This window comes from Carassius carassius, chromosome 24 (genome assembly GCF_963082965.1).
Source record: "Carassius carassius chromosome 24, fCarCar2.1, whole genome shotgun sequence".
Taxonomy (NCBI): Eukaryota; Metazoa; Chordata; class Actinopteri; order Cypriniformes; family Cyprinidae; genus Carassius; species Carassius carassius.
The window spans coordinates 6,296,032-6,317,280 of NC_081778.1; the positions used below are offsets into that span (position 1 = coordinate 6,296,032).

Sequence of the window (21,249 nt, forward strand, 5' to 3'; positions counted from 1 at the left end):
ATACAGCAGTTCAGGTGGAGGCACTGCAGCCTCCTTGTACCTTTTAATGTTGCCAGCAATCATGGGTGTCAATCCAAAGCCTGTCATGATGAGCTGACCATGTTTGTGGAAGTCGTGGCCTAATGGTTAGAGAGTCGGACTCCCAATCGAAAGGTTGTGAGTTCGAGTCCCGGGCCGGCAGGAATTGTGGGTGGGGGGAGTGCATGTACAGTTCTCTCTCCACCTTCAATACCACGACTTAGGTGCCCTTGAGCAAGGCATCGAACCCCCAACTGCTCCCCGGGCGCCGCAGCATAAATGGCTGCCCACTGCTCCGGGTGTGTGCTCACAGTGTGTGTGTGTGTGTGTGTGTGTGTTCACTGCTCTGTGTGTGTGCATTTCGGATGGGTTAAATGCAGAGCACAAATTCTGAGTATGGGTCACCATACTTGGCTGAATGTCACTTCACTCACTTCACTCACTCACTCACTTTATTTGTGAGTTTGTGTGTTCCTCCTTTACACAGTCGGAATGTGTACAGGTTAACTTGACTCTCCACAGCTTTCTTGGCATCCAGAGAAAGAAGGGGTGGCTAAGGTAGCGCTCTGTCCCTAGTACTCCTGTAACTGCAAAAGTGGGCTGTGGAGGGTACCACCACAGTAAGGCAAATTTGTTTTCATAACTGTAAAAAAAAAAAAAAAAAAAAACATGTCAGAAAATAACTTCACAAAATAAACCAAAGAACCCTTTCAGATGTTCAGGGACTTACTGGACACAGGTCGTAGAGCGATGTTCGTGGAGGAAGCATATGATGCGGTCAACCAGAGTTCGAATTGGCCTTTTGCTGAACTCTCTTAATGTTTTTTTTTCATTACATATCACATCGGATGCTATATTCTATAGACAAATTCTATTTATACTGAGAGACAACAGTAGAATTTTTAAGGATGTGCTATTTACACTAAGTGAAATTAGCGATTCTATTTACGCTATGAAAAAGTAGCAGATCTTTGCAATAAGTGTAAATAGTAATTAGATGCTATTTATACTTAGAAATTGTGAGAAGTGCATACACTCGTGCCAAAAGTATATGTTTTCTATGTATATTTATGCTTTGATTTGATAGAAAACAGTACATCAGTGCAGCTGACACATAAGAACGTAAGCTGCCTGTGTAGGGCTCAGATTCTCCAAAATGGCGCTATGCAGATGTGAAGGGACACGGACAAATTGTTGAATAAAGATGTTTTTTTTATTCTTATACAAAAAGTATCATCGTCGCTTCATATGGTTAGGGTTCAACCACTGATGTCAGATGGACTATTCTGAAAATGTCTTTCATACTTTTCGGGACCATGACAATGTATTTTACTTGGTAGTCTATAGGACAGTCATAAGCCTCCCGGTTTTCATACAAAATATTGAAATTGGATTGAAACTCCTCTCACTACAATTAAATAAGATATATAAGTTCATCCATACTCACACTAAGACATGTGCTTATACCCTCCTCCATCCCCAACTCCTCCTTATGCAGGCATGATCACTTAGCATCTTGTCCACACAAATAATCTATCATATAATTGTTGCTTAATCTTGTCCAGTCTTATTTACAGACCTGTATCACTTCTGCGTGGATTTTATATAGTTTGCACAGTGGTGTGCACAAGGGGGGGCCTTGAGCCCCTGCCCCTTTGAGGTCTGATGCTGAAGTGCCCTTGCGGTCTGGTCTGCCTTTGTGATCTGCTTTTAAAGAAATATTGCTGTAATTGTAATATCAGCTGCAGTTTCAGCGCCACGGAATTAATATACTGTGACATAGGCCTACATCAACATCAGTGTTAACTCAGCTCTAGAGTTGCTCTCACGGGACACTGCACATATTCACAAAAGTACTTTTTTTGCATCTGCTTTAAAGTCTTACTGGTTATTTAAATGTTTCATTCATGTGCTTTCTGACATGCGGTTCTTCCGAGGACACTCAAAGCCTCAAAGCACGATATGAACTCTGCCTGATTACTGAACTAAGTTATTTTTTGTGCTAAACAGACAAGGTTTATGTGTAGCCTCAGTTGGATAGGTCTAAAATGAAAGTAAACAACTGAAAGAAACATGTCTGTGGATTAGATGCGTTCAGGTCTTAAAGGGACAGCAGGCTACAACATGCTGCCGACTGTAAGTAAAGGGATAGTTCACCCTAAAATTTCTCACATGTTCACATGTTGTCCCAAACCTAATTTCTTTCTTGTGCTGCACACAAAATATGATATTTTGAAGAATCTTTTTTTGTAACCAAACAGTTGCTGATCCACATTGACTTTGATAGTAGGAAAAATAAATACTGTGGATATCACTGTGAACCAGCAACTGTTTGGTTTTCCACCTTCTTTCAAAACAGAGTTTATGTTTAGCAGAAGAAGAAAACTCATTCAGGTTTAAAACAAACAACTTTTGAGTGGGTACATGAAGGTATACAAAACAACACTAACCTATTTAAATTTTTGGGTGAATTATTCCTTTAATTTTAATAAAACACAAACTCTAGACTGTAAAACTTTTATACAGTTGCTTTAATAGGAATCAATGTATATAGTGTTTTATTTTTATTTGTTCATTAAATTTTTTGAATGCTCCTGCTAAATACTATTGTACCTAAAATTAAAACACAGTTTATTTTTATTTGTATATTATGTGTATTTGTAATGTGCATCTTTGTTATAATTTTCTTTTTTTAAATAGCAATGATAATGATAAAGATTTTTATCTTCTCCCACCTTGGCCTAAATATCCTCCCATGCCCCTCCAGAGGTCTGTGCACGCCACTGCTTTTGAATATGAAAAAAAAAATTGGTTATTGCATTAGGCTTCTGTAATGTTTCCAAAAGAAAAATACTAGCATTACAGCAAAACACCACCTAAAAAACTCTACAAAATACCATTTTTGTTTATATGAGTTGGTGAGGCTGGTTCACCACCAGGGTATTGCAGTGTTGTGTGTGAGTAGGGCAGCTTTCTGTATGCAAACATTATCTGGGAAAATTATTATTATTTTTTTGTTTTTCCAAGGATCTAAACACAAAGCAGCTAAAATCACTTAAACATTTTGCATAACTGTTTAGAATTTTTTTTTTTATTTGACATTTGTAAACAAAGAAATATGCCAAATAAGAGGATCATAAGCAGGTTGTTCAATAACAGGGTAATGAGAAGATCTGGATAATAAAAGTAGAAAAAAAAAAAAAAAAAAAAAAAAAAAAAAAAAAATTATATATATATATATATATATATTGACAGTTGCTTTTTTACAAGACTTTACTGCTAATCAGAGAACGTGTGTGTTAAATCCACCTGTCAGTCACTTTTTCCAAAAATGTGTACATAGTAAAAGGTATGTCAGGACCAGGAAATCTTGTAGACAACAGTGAAATATTTCAAAAAAATATTTCAACCAAAGTCAAAGGACAAGTGAACCTAAAGTACCAACACGAATAACCATAATGATGATTTCAAACAGACTTCAACATGTAGACATGTACCACAACTCAGAACAAAACTCACATTCATATCTGTGTACACATTCAGTCTGTATAAATAACTTATCACACAAGATGTAACTACTGGAAGATAAGTGTTCTGTTGTCATTTATTAATACAAACAGGAGATGTCTTAATAGGTGTGTTATTTAAAAATAATTAAATGAGTGTAATGAAAATATACTCAAAAAGATCTCACAAACATTTTAAACAGCCAATGCACAGAGACAAAAAGCAGAGCAGACACAAGTGTCATGAATTCTTTGGTGATACATAATAGTATTCATTACTGGCCGTGCACATAAAACATGCAATGTGGGAATACAAATGCACTGATATGATTCTAGAGCTGGGATGATGGCTATGGTGCTATACTCAAACACATTTCTGATGTAATCTGCTAAATACGACTGCAAGACATTAGGGTACTATAAACATTAAATCATGAATTTCTGTGAAGCTTCTTTGATACAATACCTTGATCTGGGTTACATTTGAGTGAATAGACTGTAAATGTCATTGGGATATATGAATCACTTGGTATATGAATAATGGTGCATGAATGTATGTTTTATATTGTATAAGTACTACAATATTGTCAAAATATGACCAAATATAAGTAAATTGTTTAAAAATGCAAGTTCTAAAAATTTTAAACTGAAGCATGCTTTTTTTTTTATTCGTGGATCTTTGCATAAACCTCAGATGCTCATAGTGCACTGGATGAACTGTGAAAACAGATACAAGAAAGAAATTAATCTATACCAGTAAGACATTTAAATGCAATAATTTTAAACATCTACATTACCTAATGGCAGATAATTCAAAGTAATTCAATTTTTAGAATATATAGAATAAAACAATGGCAACTGCAATAGGATAAAAGACACAAATGTTCAACAAATAATAACATTAATTTAATAAATGTATTAATAAACAAACAAATCCCCTGCTAAATCATTTTGCAAAGCAGCACAATTTGGGTCTTAGGGCGCACGACTAAGGAACACATAAACACTGAACTGGAGCTAAGTGAGTAATGTATGAATTGAAATACAACACTATATACGTATATACTGTGTAAATTCACTTATGAGAGGCTTGCGTTATAAATGCATTTGAAAACCATTAATTCAAGTTAATATCTGGATAAACAATATGTATTAAATAATGTGTTTGTGAATCTTACCTATTTGATCTGCAACAAATTACATTTTTTTATGCACCTTTCTTAATAATGAGTGCACTTTTTTGTTTCACCCTGTGTACAACAGTAGCGTCTATGGTATATGGACTGTGTGAATAATTTTTTCCCCAGCATACACTGACCACATCCTTTTTGAGAAATGCTTTGCCGAACTCCCATCACCAAACCTACAATCCATTTTGTACACCTTTAATTAGCCGATTGTGAGACATGCATGTTTTTTTAGTGGTTTTAGTTGCCTGAGAGCACAACATAAGCACTGTGGAGCTGGTGAGTAATGTAAAATTTGAGTCTTGCAATGTTTTATTCCTATCAACAGTATATTTATTAGTATACAACTTCACCATGATTATAATATCACATCAAATAGTCTTTTTGTGGTCCCCCATCCAGTGAGTTACTACTGTAACCACAATTAGCCACAATTAGCCTTTGTCCAATCATTCTGATGATTATTGAAAAATTATTATTTTGTGTTTTGTTTTATTTGAACTATCACATGTTGCATTGTACTGAAATTAATTTGAAAAAAAAAGAAAAAAAACATTCTCTTGCCATAAGTAACGTAATGTTTTGAGGACTTACATCATCATATTGAAATGTTGCTGCTCCTTGTTGTGCCTGGTCCCTTTTTCTGAACACATCTGATCATGAGACAGTTTTATAATAAAAACATGAATATTTTTCACTTTATTAGTTTAGTCAATTTAATTAATCAGTCACTTAATTTAAATGATGCTGGTGAAAGTCAAATTATCATTAGGATCATGCAATCATTAGCAATCATGAACATCTAAACTTTGAAATTAAAAATCACATGCATTGACAGGCCTGAAGAGAGAGAGAAAGAAAGAAAGAGAGAGAGAGAAAGAATAAAAGCTCTATTTAAGGGTTATCCTATTATTCATGTACACATATTTAATGAGTATCAAGTATCACCACCTCCCAAAAAAACATTTTTTTTTAAATGTCATTATGTAAGAAAATATACAGAGCAGTAACCTAGACATCCATTTTTTTCTGTTAAACACAGTGTAGAACAGGCATAATTCAACATATGCAACATATGCTTACAATCAGAATTTAAGGAGTCATATGATGCTTTTTAAAATTTCATTATTTTGTGTATTTTGTGTAAAAGAATATGTTGACGTGTTTTAATGTTCAAAAAACACATTATTTTTCAAATACTGTACATTATTGTAGGTTCTCTATGCCACGCCTCTCTCAAATATATAGTTTTCTACAAAGTCCCTCCTTCCGACCATCTCTGATTGGCCAACTGACCCAGTGCATTGTGATTTACCGAACACAGTAAGGCACTCATCAGAAATGTCTCATGTTCATCTTTCAAAATAAATGTAAAGACCGTAAATAATGTCCTTAGTTTTAGCATCAGTTCAAGCCTGAAAGTGGAACAGTCGCGTGACAGACACAGTGATGAAGCTCGTATGTGTTTGCAGTACACAAGCCATGGACAGTTAAGACAGCTGACTCCACTGTGTGACCCTCCCTCTCTCTCTCTCTCTCTCTCTCTCTCTCACACACACACACACACACACAAACGCGACGTGCAAAACTCCGCACTTGAACAGTCAATAGCAAATACTTAAACTAATAACACTTCCAGTAGCTGATTCAGAAGCGCCAGATTGTCGTAGTTAAGTCAGAGTTACCTCCTCTCCTAGGTTCACGAAACCGTCGTCCATAAAATGTGTTTCTTATCTGTTGTAAGTAATCTTAAAGATTCCTAAATGCATCTACTTCTGGAAGGCCAAATAAAGGTATTTTTCTTTCTCCTAGATACACACAGCATCTCCCTGACATGGCTGCTTCAACACTAACTGCGGTTACTGAAACCACGTCTTCTTTCTTTGTGTGAACATTTGGGCAATATTAAGCAAATATTTTCCACATAATGATGTAGACATGTGGGCCGTGTTTGAACGAGCTGTTTAAGGGGGCGTGCAGAGTCTTAACTTTAATAAAGAATCTCTCTTTGGATTCTAGACTTTAGTCTTTGCAGCTTTACAAATCTTCTTTATGCACCAAGAGCTTGAAACACTCCACAGAGAAAGGAAAAATTTTAAATCACATCATATGACCCCTTTAAACACCAAAAAAATCATTAAGATTTTTTCATACTTACCAGTCAAGCTCCTCAGTTTGACACAGCAAGCGACATAATCATCAAATGAGATCTTCCCATTAGAGCTGTAACGCTTAATTATGCAGTTCATGGCCTGAGGACTCAACCTGTACCCTGCAAACATGACACACCGGGATCTTCAAAAAACACATTCATACACTTTATTTACAGTCCATTTACAACTCTTGCCAATAATTAGTCAGATGGAAATCAAATCGCATCCATGCTGTTTTCCACCTATTTTGCTTTCCGTCAAGTATAAAAGTCCCTACAGATAATTCCATTCCAGAAAAGAATAAGTACTGGAAGCGGAGAGTTCCGTTTCTCAGGAAGTCTTAGCTACAATGTCACTGCTTTTTCAATGGCTTCCTGTTCAGCTCAAAGAAAAAATCTGAAGTTAAGTCAAAATTAAATTCTGAATATTTTAACATTTTTGGTAACACTTTAGTTTAGGGACCAATTCTCACAATGAACAAGTTGCTTATTACCATCCAGATTACTAGCATAGCAAAAGTCAAAGTTAATAGTTAGTTAATGGTGTGAATTGGTTCCCAAACTAATCTCTCATAAGAAATCTGATTGACACTAAACAGACATTGATTCTGAAGTTTTACCCATAGAGGAAACAGCTTGGCTCATTTCCTGTGGGTCGACTGTGCCACTCATGTCCCTGTCAATGCTCATGAAGTGCTGCTTCCAGCCACTGAGCACAGCCCACAGCTCCTTAAACTCATTGAAGCCCATCGAGCAAGACATGTCTCTCTGATGAACAGCTAAGTTATGGAAAAAAATACAAGAAATGGCCACAATTCATTTCGAACCAGGGTTGGCAATGTAGTCAGGTCTAATACATTCAGTGTTAAAAATCGGAATAGGTCTGAAACGATTCAGTATGTCCAAAAATGTCTTCATTGTAAGTGAGAAGGATACATCCAGCATGCTGATCATCAGTCTACATGTCTCAATGTTGAAAGCTGCAAGACAAAGAATGATTGTTACAGAACTGCAAAGTTATAAATCTGCAAATACTCTCAGTTCACGATTATGGGAAATTCTGCACATTCTGCATCACTATTAAATTAAGACAAACATTCTTACGTCTGTAGCCACCAGAGAAGTTGGCCTGAGTCAAACAAGTCTGAAGTTCCTCTGCAGATATCTGGCCATCCTAGAAAAAAACATATAACTATATTTATAACATCAATAAGTCTATAATATTCATATCAGAGAAAAATGCATTCCTGATTGTTCAGCGGAATGAAACAATTTAAACTTTCTATATGAGAAGGACTGATGTGTATAGGCTAATCTATGCAACCTCAGCAGGATTTCAATGCAGCAACTTTTAAAGAAATGAAACGCGCTCTTACTTGACCAGCGACTGCAGTGAAGTATCCATACAGAGGGTCCTGCTGCTGTCCAGGGAATCCACCTGGATACTACAGAAGAAGCAGAAACAAGTTGATTTTAGTGTCATTGTAAATGGTGGAAATAGTGAGCGGTACGTTCTTATTAGAAGTTTTTTTGTTGTTGTTAGTTTTTTGAACATGCCTAAATGTGAGATGATTCCTCAAACTTCAATATGCGTGTAATTTTTCCAAAGAAAAAAAACCAAACAAATATATATATATATATACACACACACACACACACACAGTGAAATTGGACAGCACCTGAGTTAAATATATGAGTGTCACAGCAAAGGGTCTGAATACTTAATGCAAAAATATTAACAATTATGTGTTTTTTTGTCAATATGGGGTGCTATGTGTACATTAATGAAGAAAAAAAAAGAGTTAAAATGATTTTAGCAAGTGGCTGCAATATAACAAAGAGTGAAAAATGTAATGAATACTCTCCGTACCCACTGTATGTATTTATGTATGTATATAGGGCAGGTAATTTAATGCGTTAATTAGATAAATTAATTAATTATGAAGAAGAATAACGCATTAAAATTATTAACGCATTTAACACACTTGCCCCGCCCCACACCTACGTGGATCATCTGCCATTTCATAAAGTATATATATATACACACACACACTGTAATATCTAAAAGCATATTCCTGCTATAAGGTTCAATTGTATACCTGGGAAAAAAACAGTATTGTACTATTTTTTACACACAAAAAACTGGTATAGTATTTATTTATTTATCCACAATTTCACACATTGCATACTACATCAGAAAAACAATAGTGTTCTATTGTGAGAAAAAAATGGACTCCCAAGAAGCAATAGCTTATAAATAGGGGTCCATTCCATGTGAGCGGTCCAACTTTAGATACCAGGGCAAGGGACCAGGGACGAGCTCTGAGTTTACATCATGCAAATAATACTGCAAAGCAGTACAGCACACTTATTCCAGTTTCAGTATGTGTCTGCATAAGCAGAACTGTATACAAGAGTGGATCGTGTGAACAGGAAATGTGGTTTTGCACAAGTGGTTGAAAATCCCGGACTAAAACCCGAAAGGTTGTAGGTTTAAAATAAAACACTTGATGAAGCAACCAACTGATTATCACTACATGTGTTCTTGAGCAGGATACTAGACCTCATGCCATTATAATTTAACTTGACTAAGAAACAAAAATTTGAAACCACATTATTCAGTGAACATTTGCTACTTTGTGATTTCCCAATGAGTTAACCAGTTTAACACCAACCAATTATTACTTTAGCTGGCACTTTTATTTTGAAACTATTTGTATTTGTAGGAAGGACGACAATCCTGGGCACAGAGCACTGCACATTTTCTACGTCTTTCTTATTTAACACAATTAATGCAGATCACAAGCTCCATTGAAAGGGAACTGGACTGAGTGCGTGCGTGTGTGTGTGTCAGATAAGAGAAACGCATAAAATGCGCAATGCTGTGTGTGTGGTCAGGACTGGAGTGAGCACCACTGATCCACATACAATCTGACACACCCAGTTCTGGTCAAGGGTTACCAAGTGAACCAAGTGTGTTCAGACCATAGGTTTAGACAGTAAACCAGAGATAAACAGACCAGAAACAATTAAATGCCATGTATTCTACCAACCCTTCAGGACAGTTTTAAACGCCACATATTAGCACTTTCCTCATAGCCGTAGCCTAACAGATTTCACCCCGAGGCAATCTAAACAACATTAAACACGATCCTGGTCACACTATGTTAGAATAAACATAAGATTGTTTGACTTCAGGCTTCACCAGAGGATCGAGTAAACAGAGCACTTATCAATCCTACCCCTCCCGCAGCCGGTGCACCATATCCCGGGAAATTCATCGTAAACGAGCGTTTTCTTCTGGAGACTGACCAAAACCGGACAAGTTGATGCTTAAGAGTGTGGATGTTAATCTCCACCCACTTTCGTCAAAGGAAAACACAGGAAGTTCTTTTTTTTTTCTAACGTAAGATGCCTGGCTTGCACTATGACGTAATAATAAATAGCAATACTAATAAAAATAAAATAAATCCTTTCTATTGTCTATTATCAACTGTGAAATGGATTTTAAAGCCTAGAAGCGAATGAAAAATAATTGGCTGATCAACCTGTCCGATGAGTGTAACACGCTGTAAAATGTGTAGGCTACTTTATATTTAGATGCTTATATTATCTTTATTAAAACGAAAAAGCCTACTTGTGTGAAGAATTGAGGCAGGTGAACGTTGTTGTATTTAGTTTTAAAAACGTAAAATATAAAAGTCTTTAGTAACACTTTAGTTTAGTGAACACTATTCACTAACTAGCTGCTTATTAGTATACATATTACTAGCATACTGGCTGCTTATTAGTAAACATAAAGCACATTTTACTGCCTTTAACACCGCAACTATTATAGCAGCCTTGCTCTCTATTAATAAGCAAATCAGGATCCCTAAAGGGGAAACTCTTAGTTAAGAAACTATTAGTGAATATGTGTTCTCCAATCTGAAGCTGATAATTTATTTTTATTTTTGTATTTTATTTGTATATTGTTTATATTTGTATTTTTATTATCTTTATTTATTTGTTTTTAATATTATGTTTGAGTTATCTTCAATGAAAGAACTGAATGTAGGCCTATTCCTTTCTTTCTTTCTTTTTAGTTATTTTAATAACAGAGTTTTATTTACATTACTGTTAATCCAGAAAACTATTTGGTTCTACTTGTAGAATTAGACAGCTGTAGGCCTTATTATTAAAATAAACAATAACAACTATGTGTGTCCCATAATCAGGAGGCTAACATAAAGTCATTTTTATTTAATCATTTTATATCGATTATGGGGTAAATATCTGTGTGTTATGTCAGGTCCCATCATGCAGTAAAATATTACTATCGTGCAGACAAAACAGAAATAAAGAGAGAGCGCCCCCTGGAGGCAAGGGTGTCGAGACGAACGCATTGCATTGCGCTATACAGACGGCCATGTAGTGTTTTGTTCTTCACATTTGGACAACTGTAGTGTATCATCCGGGTATTCTATGCACGCAGACAGTTTTAATAACGTGGACATGATAATACATGATGGGCACCGAGGTTTGTTTATTAAGCGTGACATGGACCCACTGTGTGCGCGCTGGTCGGCGGAGTCGTGTTCGCTCAGTTCATTTTCACCAAAAAACATAGAGCAGGAAAGTAAACCAAGATAATCGAGATTGTGAGTGCACGTTTCAAATCCTGTAATGCCTTTCTCAGCCCGTTTACCCACACAGTCAAGCTGCAGCAGAAGTCGACGGCGTTCTTCGTTTAATCTGGATGTGTGTCAACGTACAGAGTGTGGGATGCAGAGGTCATTCAGCCCTGTTGATCCGCGTTTATTCAGAATAAATACAGTATCATGCTCATGTGTTGTATAGTGTCACTTCTTTTAGTCAAGCATCCCACGGGTTCTTTTGCTATCTTAAATATTTGTATTCGCATTTAAGTATTGTTTTATCGATTTACACTTTATAGCAAAACAATCATTGCAGACTTAAAAAAAGTATATATATATATATATATATATATGTGTGTGTGTGTTTGTGGGGGGGGGGGGTCGTGTTTTTGTGACATATCAGGACACAACTCTGTATAATGACATGGGTATGACACAGGTATTACAAGGAGAGGGTGACTCATGTCCCCATTTTCAAAACGCTTATAAACCATACAGAATGAGTTTTTTTGAGAAGGTAAAAATGCACAAAGTCAGCAGTCTTGGCACCAGTAAATATTGTTTTCATAAAGCCATGAACCAGATCAACCAGTCCAGCTAGGAGGTAAATTACAGCTTTACACACTTCGATATTAAGAAAAAAATAAAATGGAAAAATAGACAAGAAAATGAAACTTTGTAACGTGCATTTATTTGATATGCATACATGAAGGGATGCCATGAAGCACTGCAAATGACATAAGATAATTCAAATAAAATGATGCATAGATATAATTGTTGATTTAAAGATGTTGATTGTTTATAAAAAGAGAATCATTTTACGTTTATTACAAAATATGCATATGCACAAAATTTGAGTGTAGCAAGGAGCTTATTTGGTGGAGATTTTCTTTGCAGAGGATCAAGGGTGATTGTAATTTTTCACAAGTCACTTTACTCAAATCAAATATGGCTTATGACTGTACATAGCATCCCATAGGAAAATACACTATGCGTCATCTACATTTAAAAGTTCTGCTATAATGACCAAATAAAGACCAAGGGCTGCAATACAGAAACTTGAATTATTTCATCAATTACCCTCTCATTACTCCAAACACTAAGAAACACACATTGTGTTTTAATGCTTTTTGTGTCTTAATGTTTAATTGTGTTTCGGTGGCTATATTTACCTTCTGACTTCGACAGAGTGCACACAATGAAACAATCAGTGCGTGATGATTAAAGACCTGCCTCATTGCTGGAATGTGTTGTGTCAGAAATAAGTGACAGCACGACTCTTCAATCCTCAGACTATAACAGTTTGAGACGGGGAACAGATTCAGTGCTCTCAAATAGGCTACAGGAATCATGAAGGAATCCAGTGGGACCGTCAGTTTCACTCTGGAGATATATTAAGGTGCTTATAATTTCTGTTTCTGACATTTGGAAATACCTCAGTGCAGAGAAGAAACCCTGACCTCATCGAACCACACAATCAACACATAGCACAAGGGCCCTTGGTCAGCATCATTTAGTCTGTGGATATACAGTAAACTTTTTTTCTTTTAAGGTTAATGTTAAAAAACACTCCAGACTGCACCTGTGCTTCGTCTCTGTCATTGCCACATTTTTGTTTGTGTGTGTGTGTACTTAAAGTGGCTGTTTGTGTCATGTGATTTCCTTGCAGGGTTTAGATTATGGGGTGTTATCAGTTTTGAGGCAACGCCCCCTGTGTGCCAGGGCTATAAAAGCGTGTGTCAGACAAGAAACGTTTTCTTCTGTGTTTGACACTACGCCTGGAAGCGAAAAAGGTATGCTTACATGCTAGTTGTATGCAAAGAGTTATTATTAGACTTACCCTTATCTGTTTACTTGTGTCATGCAGTGGACGTTTTTGAGGTCAGCATTATATGATAAAAGTCTGGCTTCACTATGACCATTTATTGTGGATGTTTTTGCATGCTTGTCTTTTGCATTAGCTGCTAAATTGACATTTTGATCACTAAATACCTGGTTCTCGTGGTTGACTGTTGTAGAACTTCTTGAATGGCTTGTTTAGAAATTCCCTGGGAGAATTTGGTCAACTTAAAATTAGTTTTAAAAGCTGTACAATCCTTCTCTTATGGAGCCTTGTAAATATGAGGGATCTGATTACCGTTTGGGAGGCGTGAGATGGGGGTAGGGTAGATCACAAGTACATCCAGTGTACTCGGGGTATGTGGTCCACTGTATTTTTGGAATAGAGACGAGGAGGGACTCGACCTTCACAGTGACAAATCACGTCAACACAGTCAGAATTTTAGTTTAGTAAAACCCTATGTTAAAACTGTTTATAAATATACAGAAACCAGTCTATCACATTAATTATAATACAAAAACCTTTTATAAAAAACATTACAGTACATAACCATGATTTTGATTAAACCATTTTTCTATAATAAATTGGTTATTACAAAATGATAACTCGAATATGTAGGTTGTTTTACATTTTTACCTGTGATATATCACACCCATGCTCTTCTGCCTCAGTGGATTACTTCAAGCTAATATCGTTTTCTCCTTCACTGGTGAGAGACTTCAGCGTCTGCCTTCTTCTCGGCCGTGAATCAGCACAGCATTGAGGAGAGGGGAGGGAATAATTAGTCATGCCACTGAGCCGCTGGATCTGATTGGTTGTTTCTGTGTTTGTGTTTCTGAAGATGCCAGAGTTTGAGAAGAGCACCGTTCACATCAGAGACCCTGAGAGGGTGGAGCAGATTATCTGCAGTCTCATTAAAGGTGGAGCATCCAAACTGCAGGTACAAACACTGGCTTCATTAGGCCATCCGTCTATCACACAATACTCTCACATTACTAGTGTTATGCACTGAATGTAAACACAGTCATTAGTAGTTGCTTGATAAATCAGTCTGTGACTAGTGTCTAAAGACCCATGGTGTCCACCTTGGCTCTGTTGACTGTCCTCCTGTTCTTCAGATCATCACAGATTTTGATATGACGTTAAGCAAGTTTGCTGTCAATGGAAAACGCTGCCCAACATGTCATAGTGAGTAAAAAACAGCCCCCTTTTGTCATCTTTTTATTTTGCAACAAAGAGCACAACATCTGCAAGCATTAAGTCAATAAACAAAATATTCTCAAAGGTTTACAATACATGAACTAAAATGATATTATTTATTAAAAGTATTACACAATTACATTTCTATATATATATATATATATATATATATATATATATATTCAAATATATGTCAACATTTTTCCAGATAAAAACAGGCTACTCATTTATGGATGAAAAAAATCAACCTGTTCTGGATATAAAATTAAAAAAATATTAAAATAAGTCTTTGAGATCCAGTAATCTGTTTGCTTTTATAGATGTCATTGACAACTGCAAGCTGGTGACAGAAGAATGTAGGAAGAAGGTATGTGACTTTCTTCATCTTTTCTTCAACAAAACATGAGCGTTTAAAACTTTACATGAAGTTTTATGAAGTAGATTTACCACCTAAAAATGTTGTTTTTTCAGCTGCTCCAACTAAAGGATACGTATTATCCAATAGAGATAGACCCTCATCTGACCATAGAGGAGAAATATCCATTTATGGTGGAGTGGTGAGTGACCACACATGAAATGATCTTTCAGAAGGCTTTGTTAAATAAATGTGGTCTTTTATCCTCAGGTATTTTAAGTCGCACACATTATTGGTAGAACAGAGATTGCAGAAGGACAAACTTCCAGAGATCGTGAGAGAGTCAGATGCCTGTCTGAGGTACAAACATTTCCACTCACATCAAGAGGCTTGCGCAGCTTTCACTCTGAATGCCAAATAAACTTGCTTAAGAATTGCAGCAGCTGTGGTATCATTTTGCAAAAACACTACACCAACAGCAGTTACTCTCTCAAAGATGTTGCCAGATCTGATGTTTAGCATGTGTTTGGTCGCGTGTGACAGGGAAGGGTACGAGCAGTTCTTTGACCGGCTGCACCAGTACAGCGTTCCTATGTTCATTTTTTCTGCCGGTCTGGGAGATGTGCTGGAGGAAATTATCAGACAAGCTGGCGTCTACCACACCAATGTCAAAGTTGTGTCCAACTTCATGGACTTTGATGCCAATGTGAGTCTCAATGCCTTCATAAATATCACCAGTTTCTATAACTCTCAAACACTGCTTATATTGAGCTCAGTTGTAATCAGGATCTTCTGTATCGTCTTGTAGGGCGTTCTGAAAGGCTTTAAAGGAGAGCTGATCCATGTTTACAACAAGCATGACAGTGCCCTGAGGAACACAGAGTATTTCAAAGAACTGAAGCACAATGGAAACGTTATTCTGCTGGGAGACTCTCTCGGTGATCTCAACATGGCAGATGGTGTGCCCAACGTAGAGAACATCCTCAAAATCGGCTTTCTTAATGACAAGGTACTGTTTTCTTTTCTGGTTGCCTGAAACAGGGCCGTTGTTTCACTGATTTCACTGATAAGGTTTTGATGTATTTCACAGGTGGAAGAGCGGTTAGAAAATTACATGGACTCTTACGATATAGTTCTGGTGAAGGATGAAACACTTGAAGTGCCTAATTCCATCCTACAGAAGATCTTATAATAGACACCGCAGAGCCTGATGGGAAAAGACTCAAATTCCAGGATATTCACTTGGATAACTGAGGCCAGCCTTCGTCTGTCGACATGTCTCACATGCTCACACAAGCCATACTTCACCCTTTGACCTTTTTAAAGTTGTGTCCTCGCAACATATCGAACTATTAAAAATAAACACATACATCTGGAATCTCAGTGTAAACTAATATTGAAGGAAAAATATGTTATTTGCATATTGGTAAAATTATTATTTGTAGTATTTTTGATATGGAAATTCAGTGTTTGCAATAAAAGTTGGGACAGTGAACAATACAAAGCCCAACTGACTTTCAACAATCATATTCATCATCATTCATAAAATGATGTGCACTTATAAAGTTTGAAGAGCTGTAAAAGTTCTCATGGATGATTGCTTGCACAGATCAAAATGAAAGCAATACTGTTAATTGCTCCAAAAGCCATGACGTTTCATGTATTATGAGCTTTGTCCTGTGAGGATGTGTAAGCATAATTGATCAACCTTTCGGTGTTAACATTTGCACAACTTTCTGATCACCTGTGAGGTAGGCAATACAGGTTTTTTTCTTTAGATTGTTTGATTCTATGAAATTATGTGTGGATAAAAAAAGAGCTGGCAATATCTGTTACTATTCTACTTTTCTTAAAGAAAAAGGCTAAACACATTTTGTAAAAAGTTGGGGAAAAAAAGAGTATTTGTGTTTGTATTTGATAACTATAACCAGTGTTGGGGAAAGTCACTTTAAAAAAAAGTAAAGCATTGCAATATTATGTTGCTCAGTTAATTGTTATGAAAAATAATGCTTTAGTACTTTTGAGTAACTTTATGCCAGCTGCGACAGGAGTAGTGTCAGTGAATAAATGGGAAAACAAAAGTAACATGAGTTTCTTATTTGAAAAAGTTCCTCTGATATTTTCTTAAAAATGGAAAAGTAATACATTACTTTACTAGTTACTTGAAAAAAAGTAATTTGATTACGTTACTTGCATTACTTGTAATGTGTTACACCGAACACTGACCATAACAGTAACATATTTGTTCAATGTGACAATTTGTTCAGATTACATATCCCATTAGGCAGTGACAAATGGGTGTTTTTTTATGTTGACTTACTGAATTGATTTGTCCCAGAAAATAAAGCAAGTCTTATGCTTAGTGAAGGAAGTCTTAGGCTTTAGTGTGTTCCACTCAAATTGTGTGAAATGCTGAACATGAAAATTTATTCCCAAGTGGCTTTTTTCCCTTTTTCCTGCAGTTCTTGTCTGTAGTTGCAGTGCTAGTTGTGACCTGCCTTTGAACCTCAGACCATTAAACAAGCAAAATGACATGCAACTACTGTCAGCACTACTATATCTACAGGTTCTGACAATTAAACACAGCATTTATGCTAAACAAAAGAATTTATTATTTTGAAGTTTCTTTCATGTCCTCCTCCATCCACCCATTCAAAACTGACTCAATGGCCATAAGTGACAGACACTTGAGACCATGGGCGTAGGTTTGGTCTCAGCTTTGGTGGGGACACCCCCCCCCCCCCCCCCCCTCAGTGTTCCAAACTGTTGGCAATACAGAATATCACAATACAGAAGTAAATCTACTTCATCTGATTATATTGTATCCTTACCCCGATATACCATCCTGTATACTGTCCCTAAAGAGCTAGTATAACTGTATAATCTAAAAATGCACTCTCAAAAAATAAAAATAAAACCTTAGACTGTGTAATGCTGAACAACCAAACGTTTTATTAACATAAATTCTGTACATTATTAGTATTTACACTAACAAAGAAATACTCTGCCACAAGGAAACAAATCTAATTAAATAAATATAAACATTTTTTTATTATAAACACTATTTACCCTCCGGTACACTCACGTTAATACCTAGGAATGTGAAATGCTGAACAACCATACGGTTTATTAACAAACAAAAAAAAAACACTGTTGCAAGAGGTAGACTTTGAGAACTTTTGAAGCATAATAAACTAAAAACAAAGCATAAAAAACTTCTTTATTCTACTATTTGGCACTCAAAATTATAACTCCATTATGGATACTTTACACATTTTACTGCATTTTCTTGTTTCTATCCTTTTATCTAAACTTTCCAAACAGATGCCTACGTCTGTCATTTACAGATACAAACTGTTGGCCTACATCGTTAAGGTCGACTTTGTCAAGGGCCTCTTGATGTACATGACATACAGTTACATTATTAAGGCGCTGCTGAGACATAGTAGATCGTAACCAGGTTTTCAGTCTCGTCAGTGCACTAAAGCTTCGTTCAGCTTCAGCTGAGGCCACAGGGATGACCAACAACAACCTAACAAGCTTCTCAACCTCATCAAATAAGCCTCTCACCTCACTTGGCATTGCTTTCAGAATGCATGCAGCTTCATCACTTGATGTGATTGTATGCTTTGAAAGAAACATTGTTAGCTGAACCTTCAAAATATCCATGTTTATTTCTGGATACTGTACAATCACATCATCCATCTGCCCAGTGAGGAGAACATTCTCGATCTGTTTCAGTTTCTGTAACTCTGGTTGGTTAAAACGTTCCTTAAACTGAATGCCCAAACTGTCCAACACCTTGAAAAATTCTATTCTATAGTATTCCTCTGGTGTTTTTGGCTTATGCTGACTTGCCCCGCCAGTGAATCTTTTGGGGGGATTTCTCTGATGAGGGAGTTGAATCGGTTCAATTCCCATGGAGTCTACCATTGACACTGCCTTCTCAAACACTTTTGCAAACTTTTCCTCACTCCTTTTTTCTTGAAGAGTTAAACTAACATAGTCAACAGCAGCTTGCATGCCTTTAATTGTTTGGGACTGTTTTTGCAAAGATTTGTTTAAGCACTCAAGCTCTCCCAGCACCTCTGATGCTACCAGCAGTACCAGAACAGTATTACCCTTCTGGAAGCGATCTAGGAGACCATTGGCTCTAGTGCCATTTTGAGAACCAACAGAGGACATTTCCTCCAAACTACACAACACAGCTTCATACTGGCTAAGAACTGTATCAACAGCTTGACCACGCACTGTCCACCTAGTTGGACACAGAGGTTTAACTGTTTTGGTAGGCCCCTCAGATGTTAGATGGCTAGCCAATACCCCTTTGAATTTCCCTGATTGGTTGCTCAGAGTTCCAAGCTCATGGACCCACTGCAATGTGTCACGTAGTAAGGTAGAGGCACTGCAAGCACTCTGTGTTATTAGATTAACACAATGTGCACCACAATGCACATACAAAGCCAATGGCTGTTCTCTCTTCAACACTGCCTGTGCTCCTGAGAATTTCCCTGCCATATTGGCTGCTCCATCGTAAATCTGACCTTGCAAGCCAGAGATTGGAATATTCAATCTCAGGAGCACATCAATAGCTAGCTTAGCCATCTGCTCACCAGTTGTCCCTAGCACCTCATATAATCCCACAAAGACTTCCTGCGGCACAAGGTCTTGATCCACATATCTGAGACATATGGAAACCTGCTCTTTCCCCTGTATATCCTGTGTACCATCCATTATGATTGAAAACTGTAGCACAGACAAGGACCTGATTGTTGAGGCAATTTCCCTCACAATTGTGTTGGCAAATAAAGCTAAGTACTCATTTTGGCACTGTGGACTGATATAATCATGGCAACGTTTGAGCCAAGAGGATAAAATAGGGTCCTTGGTTGCAAGGAATTTCACAAGATGGTAAAAATTACCCTCATTAAACTCATGTCCTCGAAAGGCAACTCCCTGCCTTGCTAGATATCTCAAAGAGCCCTTATTTTGATCGAGACAGTACCTCGCCTCCTCCTGTAATCTAGCCATTGAACTGGATATTTGTGTGTGCACTGGAGTTTGCTCCAGTGTATTGACAGTAATGGCATGATGGTGGGCTTTGCTTTTCTTGTGGCGATTAAAGCATTCTACGGCATGTTTCCAATTGTTAAACCCATTAGAGCAAAAGGCAGGGTCATTTCTTTTCTCTAGAGTGGTCTTTTTGATGGTGTATGCTTTTACACACTCAAAACAAAGAACTTTCTCTAATGTAGGACTGTAATGCAGCCATGGATATTGACTAAACCACTTTGCCTGAAACCTTAACTTCTTGTTTCGAAGTTGCTGTACTTTTATGAATTTTCGATCAGACTGGTATGGCTTACTTCCCAAGTCAAGGACACTGCTACACTGACTTGCTTGAGGATTGCTGTTTCTCTCACTGACTGTCTCCTGAAGAGCAAACAAAACTTACCCTGGTTTTTATCCACACTGATATCCTTTTATACTAATACCAATTCACTTCATTTTCACATAATAAAACAGGTAGACTTTATTTATATTTAATAATTTGCTATTAATCAATAGTAGTATATCTCATCACAGAATCACTTTAAGACCTTCTCTTTAAGACGATCTATCACTTTAAGACCTCACCTGAAGCCCTGAAGGTCCAGCTACTTCTTCCTCAACATGCTCTATGACATCTTCACAAGATGTCTGAGTTTCCTATATATGTACAGTAATTAAATAAATGAACTAATGAATCAAATACACACCTATCAGTATGCATTCAACGCATCATGTTTATATTTCAGAGCAATTTAAATATGAAGGGGACATGGTTTTAAAAACTTTTAACATGCATGATTTCCTTTAATCACGCTTTAATAATTCATAGTTCATAAAGACCTCACCTTAAGCCCTGAAGGTCCAGCTACTTCTTCCTCAACATGCTCTATGACATCTTCACAAGATGTCTGAGTTTCCTATGTGTAATTAAATACTGAACTAATGAATCAAATACACACGTATCAGTATGCATTCAACGCATCATGTTTATATTTCAGAGCCATTTTTAAATATGAAGGGGACATGGTTTTGTGGATTAATGTGTTGAAATGTATGTTAATCTATGTGTTAGTTTGTCTGTTTGAGACTAGCAGTAAACTAGATCAACATTAGAATAAAATACAGATCATATTCTAACATTTTATTATTGTTAAACTATATAACATTGATTAGTGACTGGTCAGTCACTACTGCTAGTTTATTTGTGTGGCTAGCTAGTTATTTTGCCTGCTTACACTCGGACTCTGCTTTATGAAAAAGCTTCTTATGTCCCTTTTTTTCTTCTTGGGTGGCATCTACAAA

At 36.7% G+C, this 21,249-nt stretch overlaps 2 protein-coding genes across 4 annotated transcripts; one reads left to right on the forward strand and one right to left on the reverse strand.

Moving 5' to 3' along the window:
- Positions 1-3,604: 3,604 nt before the first annotated feature.
- Positions 3,605-10,259, reverse strand: LOC132102746 (sorcin-like). Its single transcript, XM_059507378.1, has 8 exons — positions 10,106-10,259; positions 8,240-8,308; positions 7,968-8,037; positions 7,800-7,843; positions 7,484-7,631; positions 6,870-6,983; positions 5,306-5,364; positions 3,605-4,241 (listed from the first exon to the last, which is right to left on the reverse strand). Exons 1-8 carry the CDS (start codon positions 10,142-10,144, stop codon positions 4,215-4,217), a joined length of 570 nt encoding a protein of 189 aa, XP_059363361.1. The 5' UTR covers positions 10,145-10,259; the 3' UTR covers positions 3,605-4,214.
- Positions 10,260-11,357: 1,098 nt separating this feature from the next.
- On the forward strand, positions 11,358-16,762 carry LOC132102748 (cytosolic 5'-nucleotidase 3-like). 3 transcript variants are annotated; one of them, XM_059507379.1, is made up of 10 exons: positions 11,358-11,503; positions 13,170-13,293; positions 14,182-14,280; positions 14,459-14,528; positions 14,861-14,907; positions 15,012-15,097; positions 15,166-15,255; positions 15,439-15,601; positions 15,704-15,904; positions 15,986-16,762. In XM_059507379.1, exons 3-10 carry the CDS (start codon positions 14,182-14,184, stop codon positions 16,085-16,087), a joined length of 858 nt encoding a protein of 285 aa, XP_059363362.1. In that variant the 5' UTR covers positions 11,358-11,503; positions 13,170-13,293; the 3' UTR covers positions 16,088-16,762. The 3 variants fall into 3 exon arrangements, with proteins under 3 accessions (XP_059363362.1, XP_059363364.1, XP_059363363.1); XM_059507380.1 differs by lacking the exon at positions 11,358-11,503 and adding an exon at positions 12,855-12,899; XM_059507381.1 differs by lacking the exon at positions 13,170-13,293.
- Positions 16,763-21,249: the final 4,487 nt, after the last annotated feature.

Excerpts from the sequence above, each read along its gene's own strand:
- LOC132102746 (XM_059507378.1), bottom strand. The coding sequence starts at position 10,144 with ATGAATTTCCCGGGATATGGTGCACCGGCTGCGGGAGGG. Across the intron at positions 8,309-10,105 it reads GTGCACCGGCTGCGGGAGGG|TATCCAGGTGGATTCCCTGG; the intron begins GTAGGATTGATA and ends CTTCTTCTGTAG. Across the intron at positions 6,984-7,483 it reads CCAAGCTGTTTCCTCTATGG|GGTACAGGTTGAGTCCTCAG; the intron begins GTAAAACTTCAG and ends TCATGTTTGCAG.
- LOC132102748 (XM_059507379.1), top strand. The coding sequence starts at position 14,182 with ATGCCAGAGTTTGAGAAGAGCACCGTTCACATCAGAGACCCTGAGAGG. Across the intron at positions 14,281-14,458 it reads GTGGAGCATCCAAACTGCAG|ATCATCACAGATTTTGATAT; the intron begins GTACAAACACTG and ends CCTGTTCTTCAG. Across the intron at positions 15,602-15,703 it reads TCATGGACTTTGATGCCAAT|GGCGTTCTGAAAGGCTTTAA; the intron begins GTGAGTCTCAAT and ends ATCGTCTTGTAG.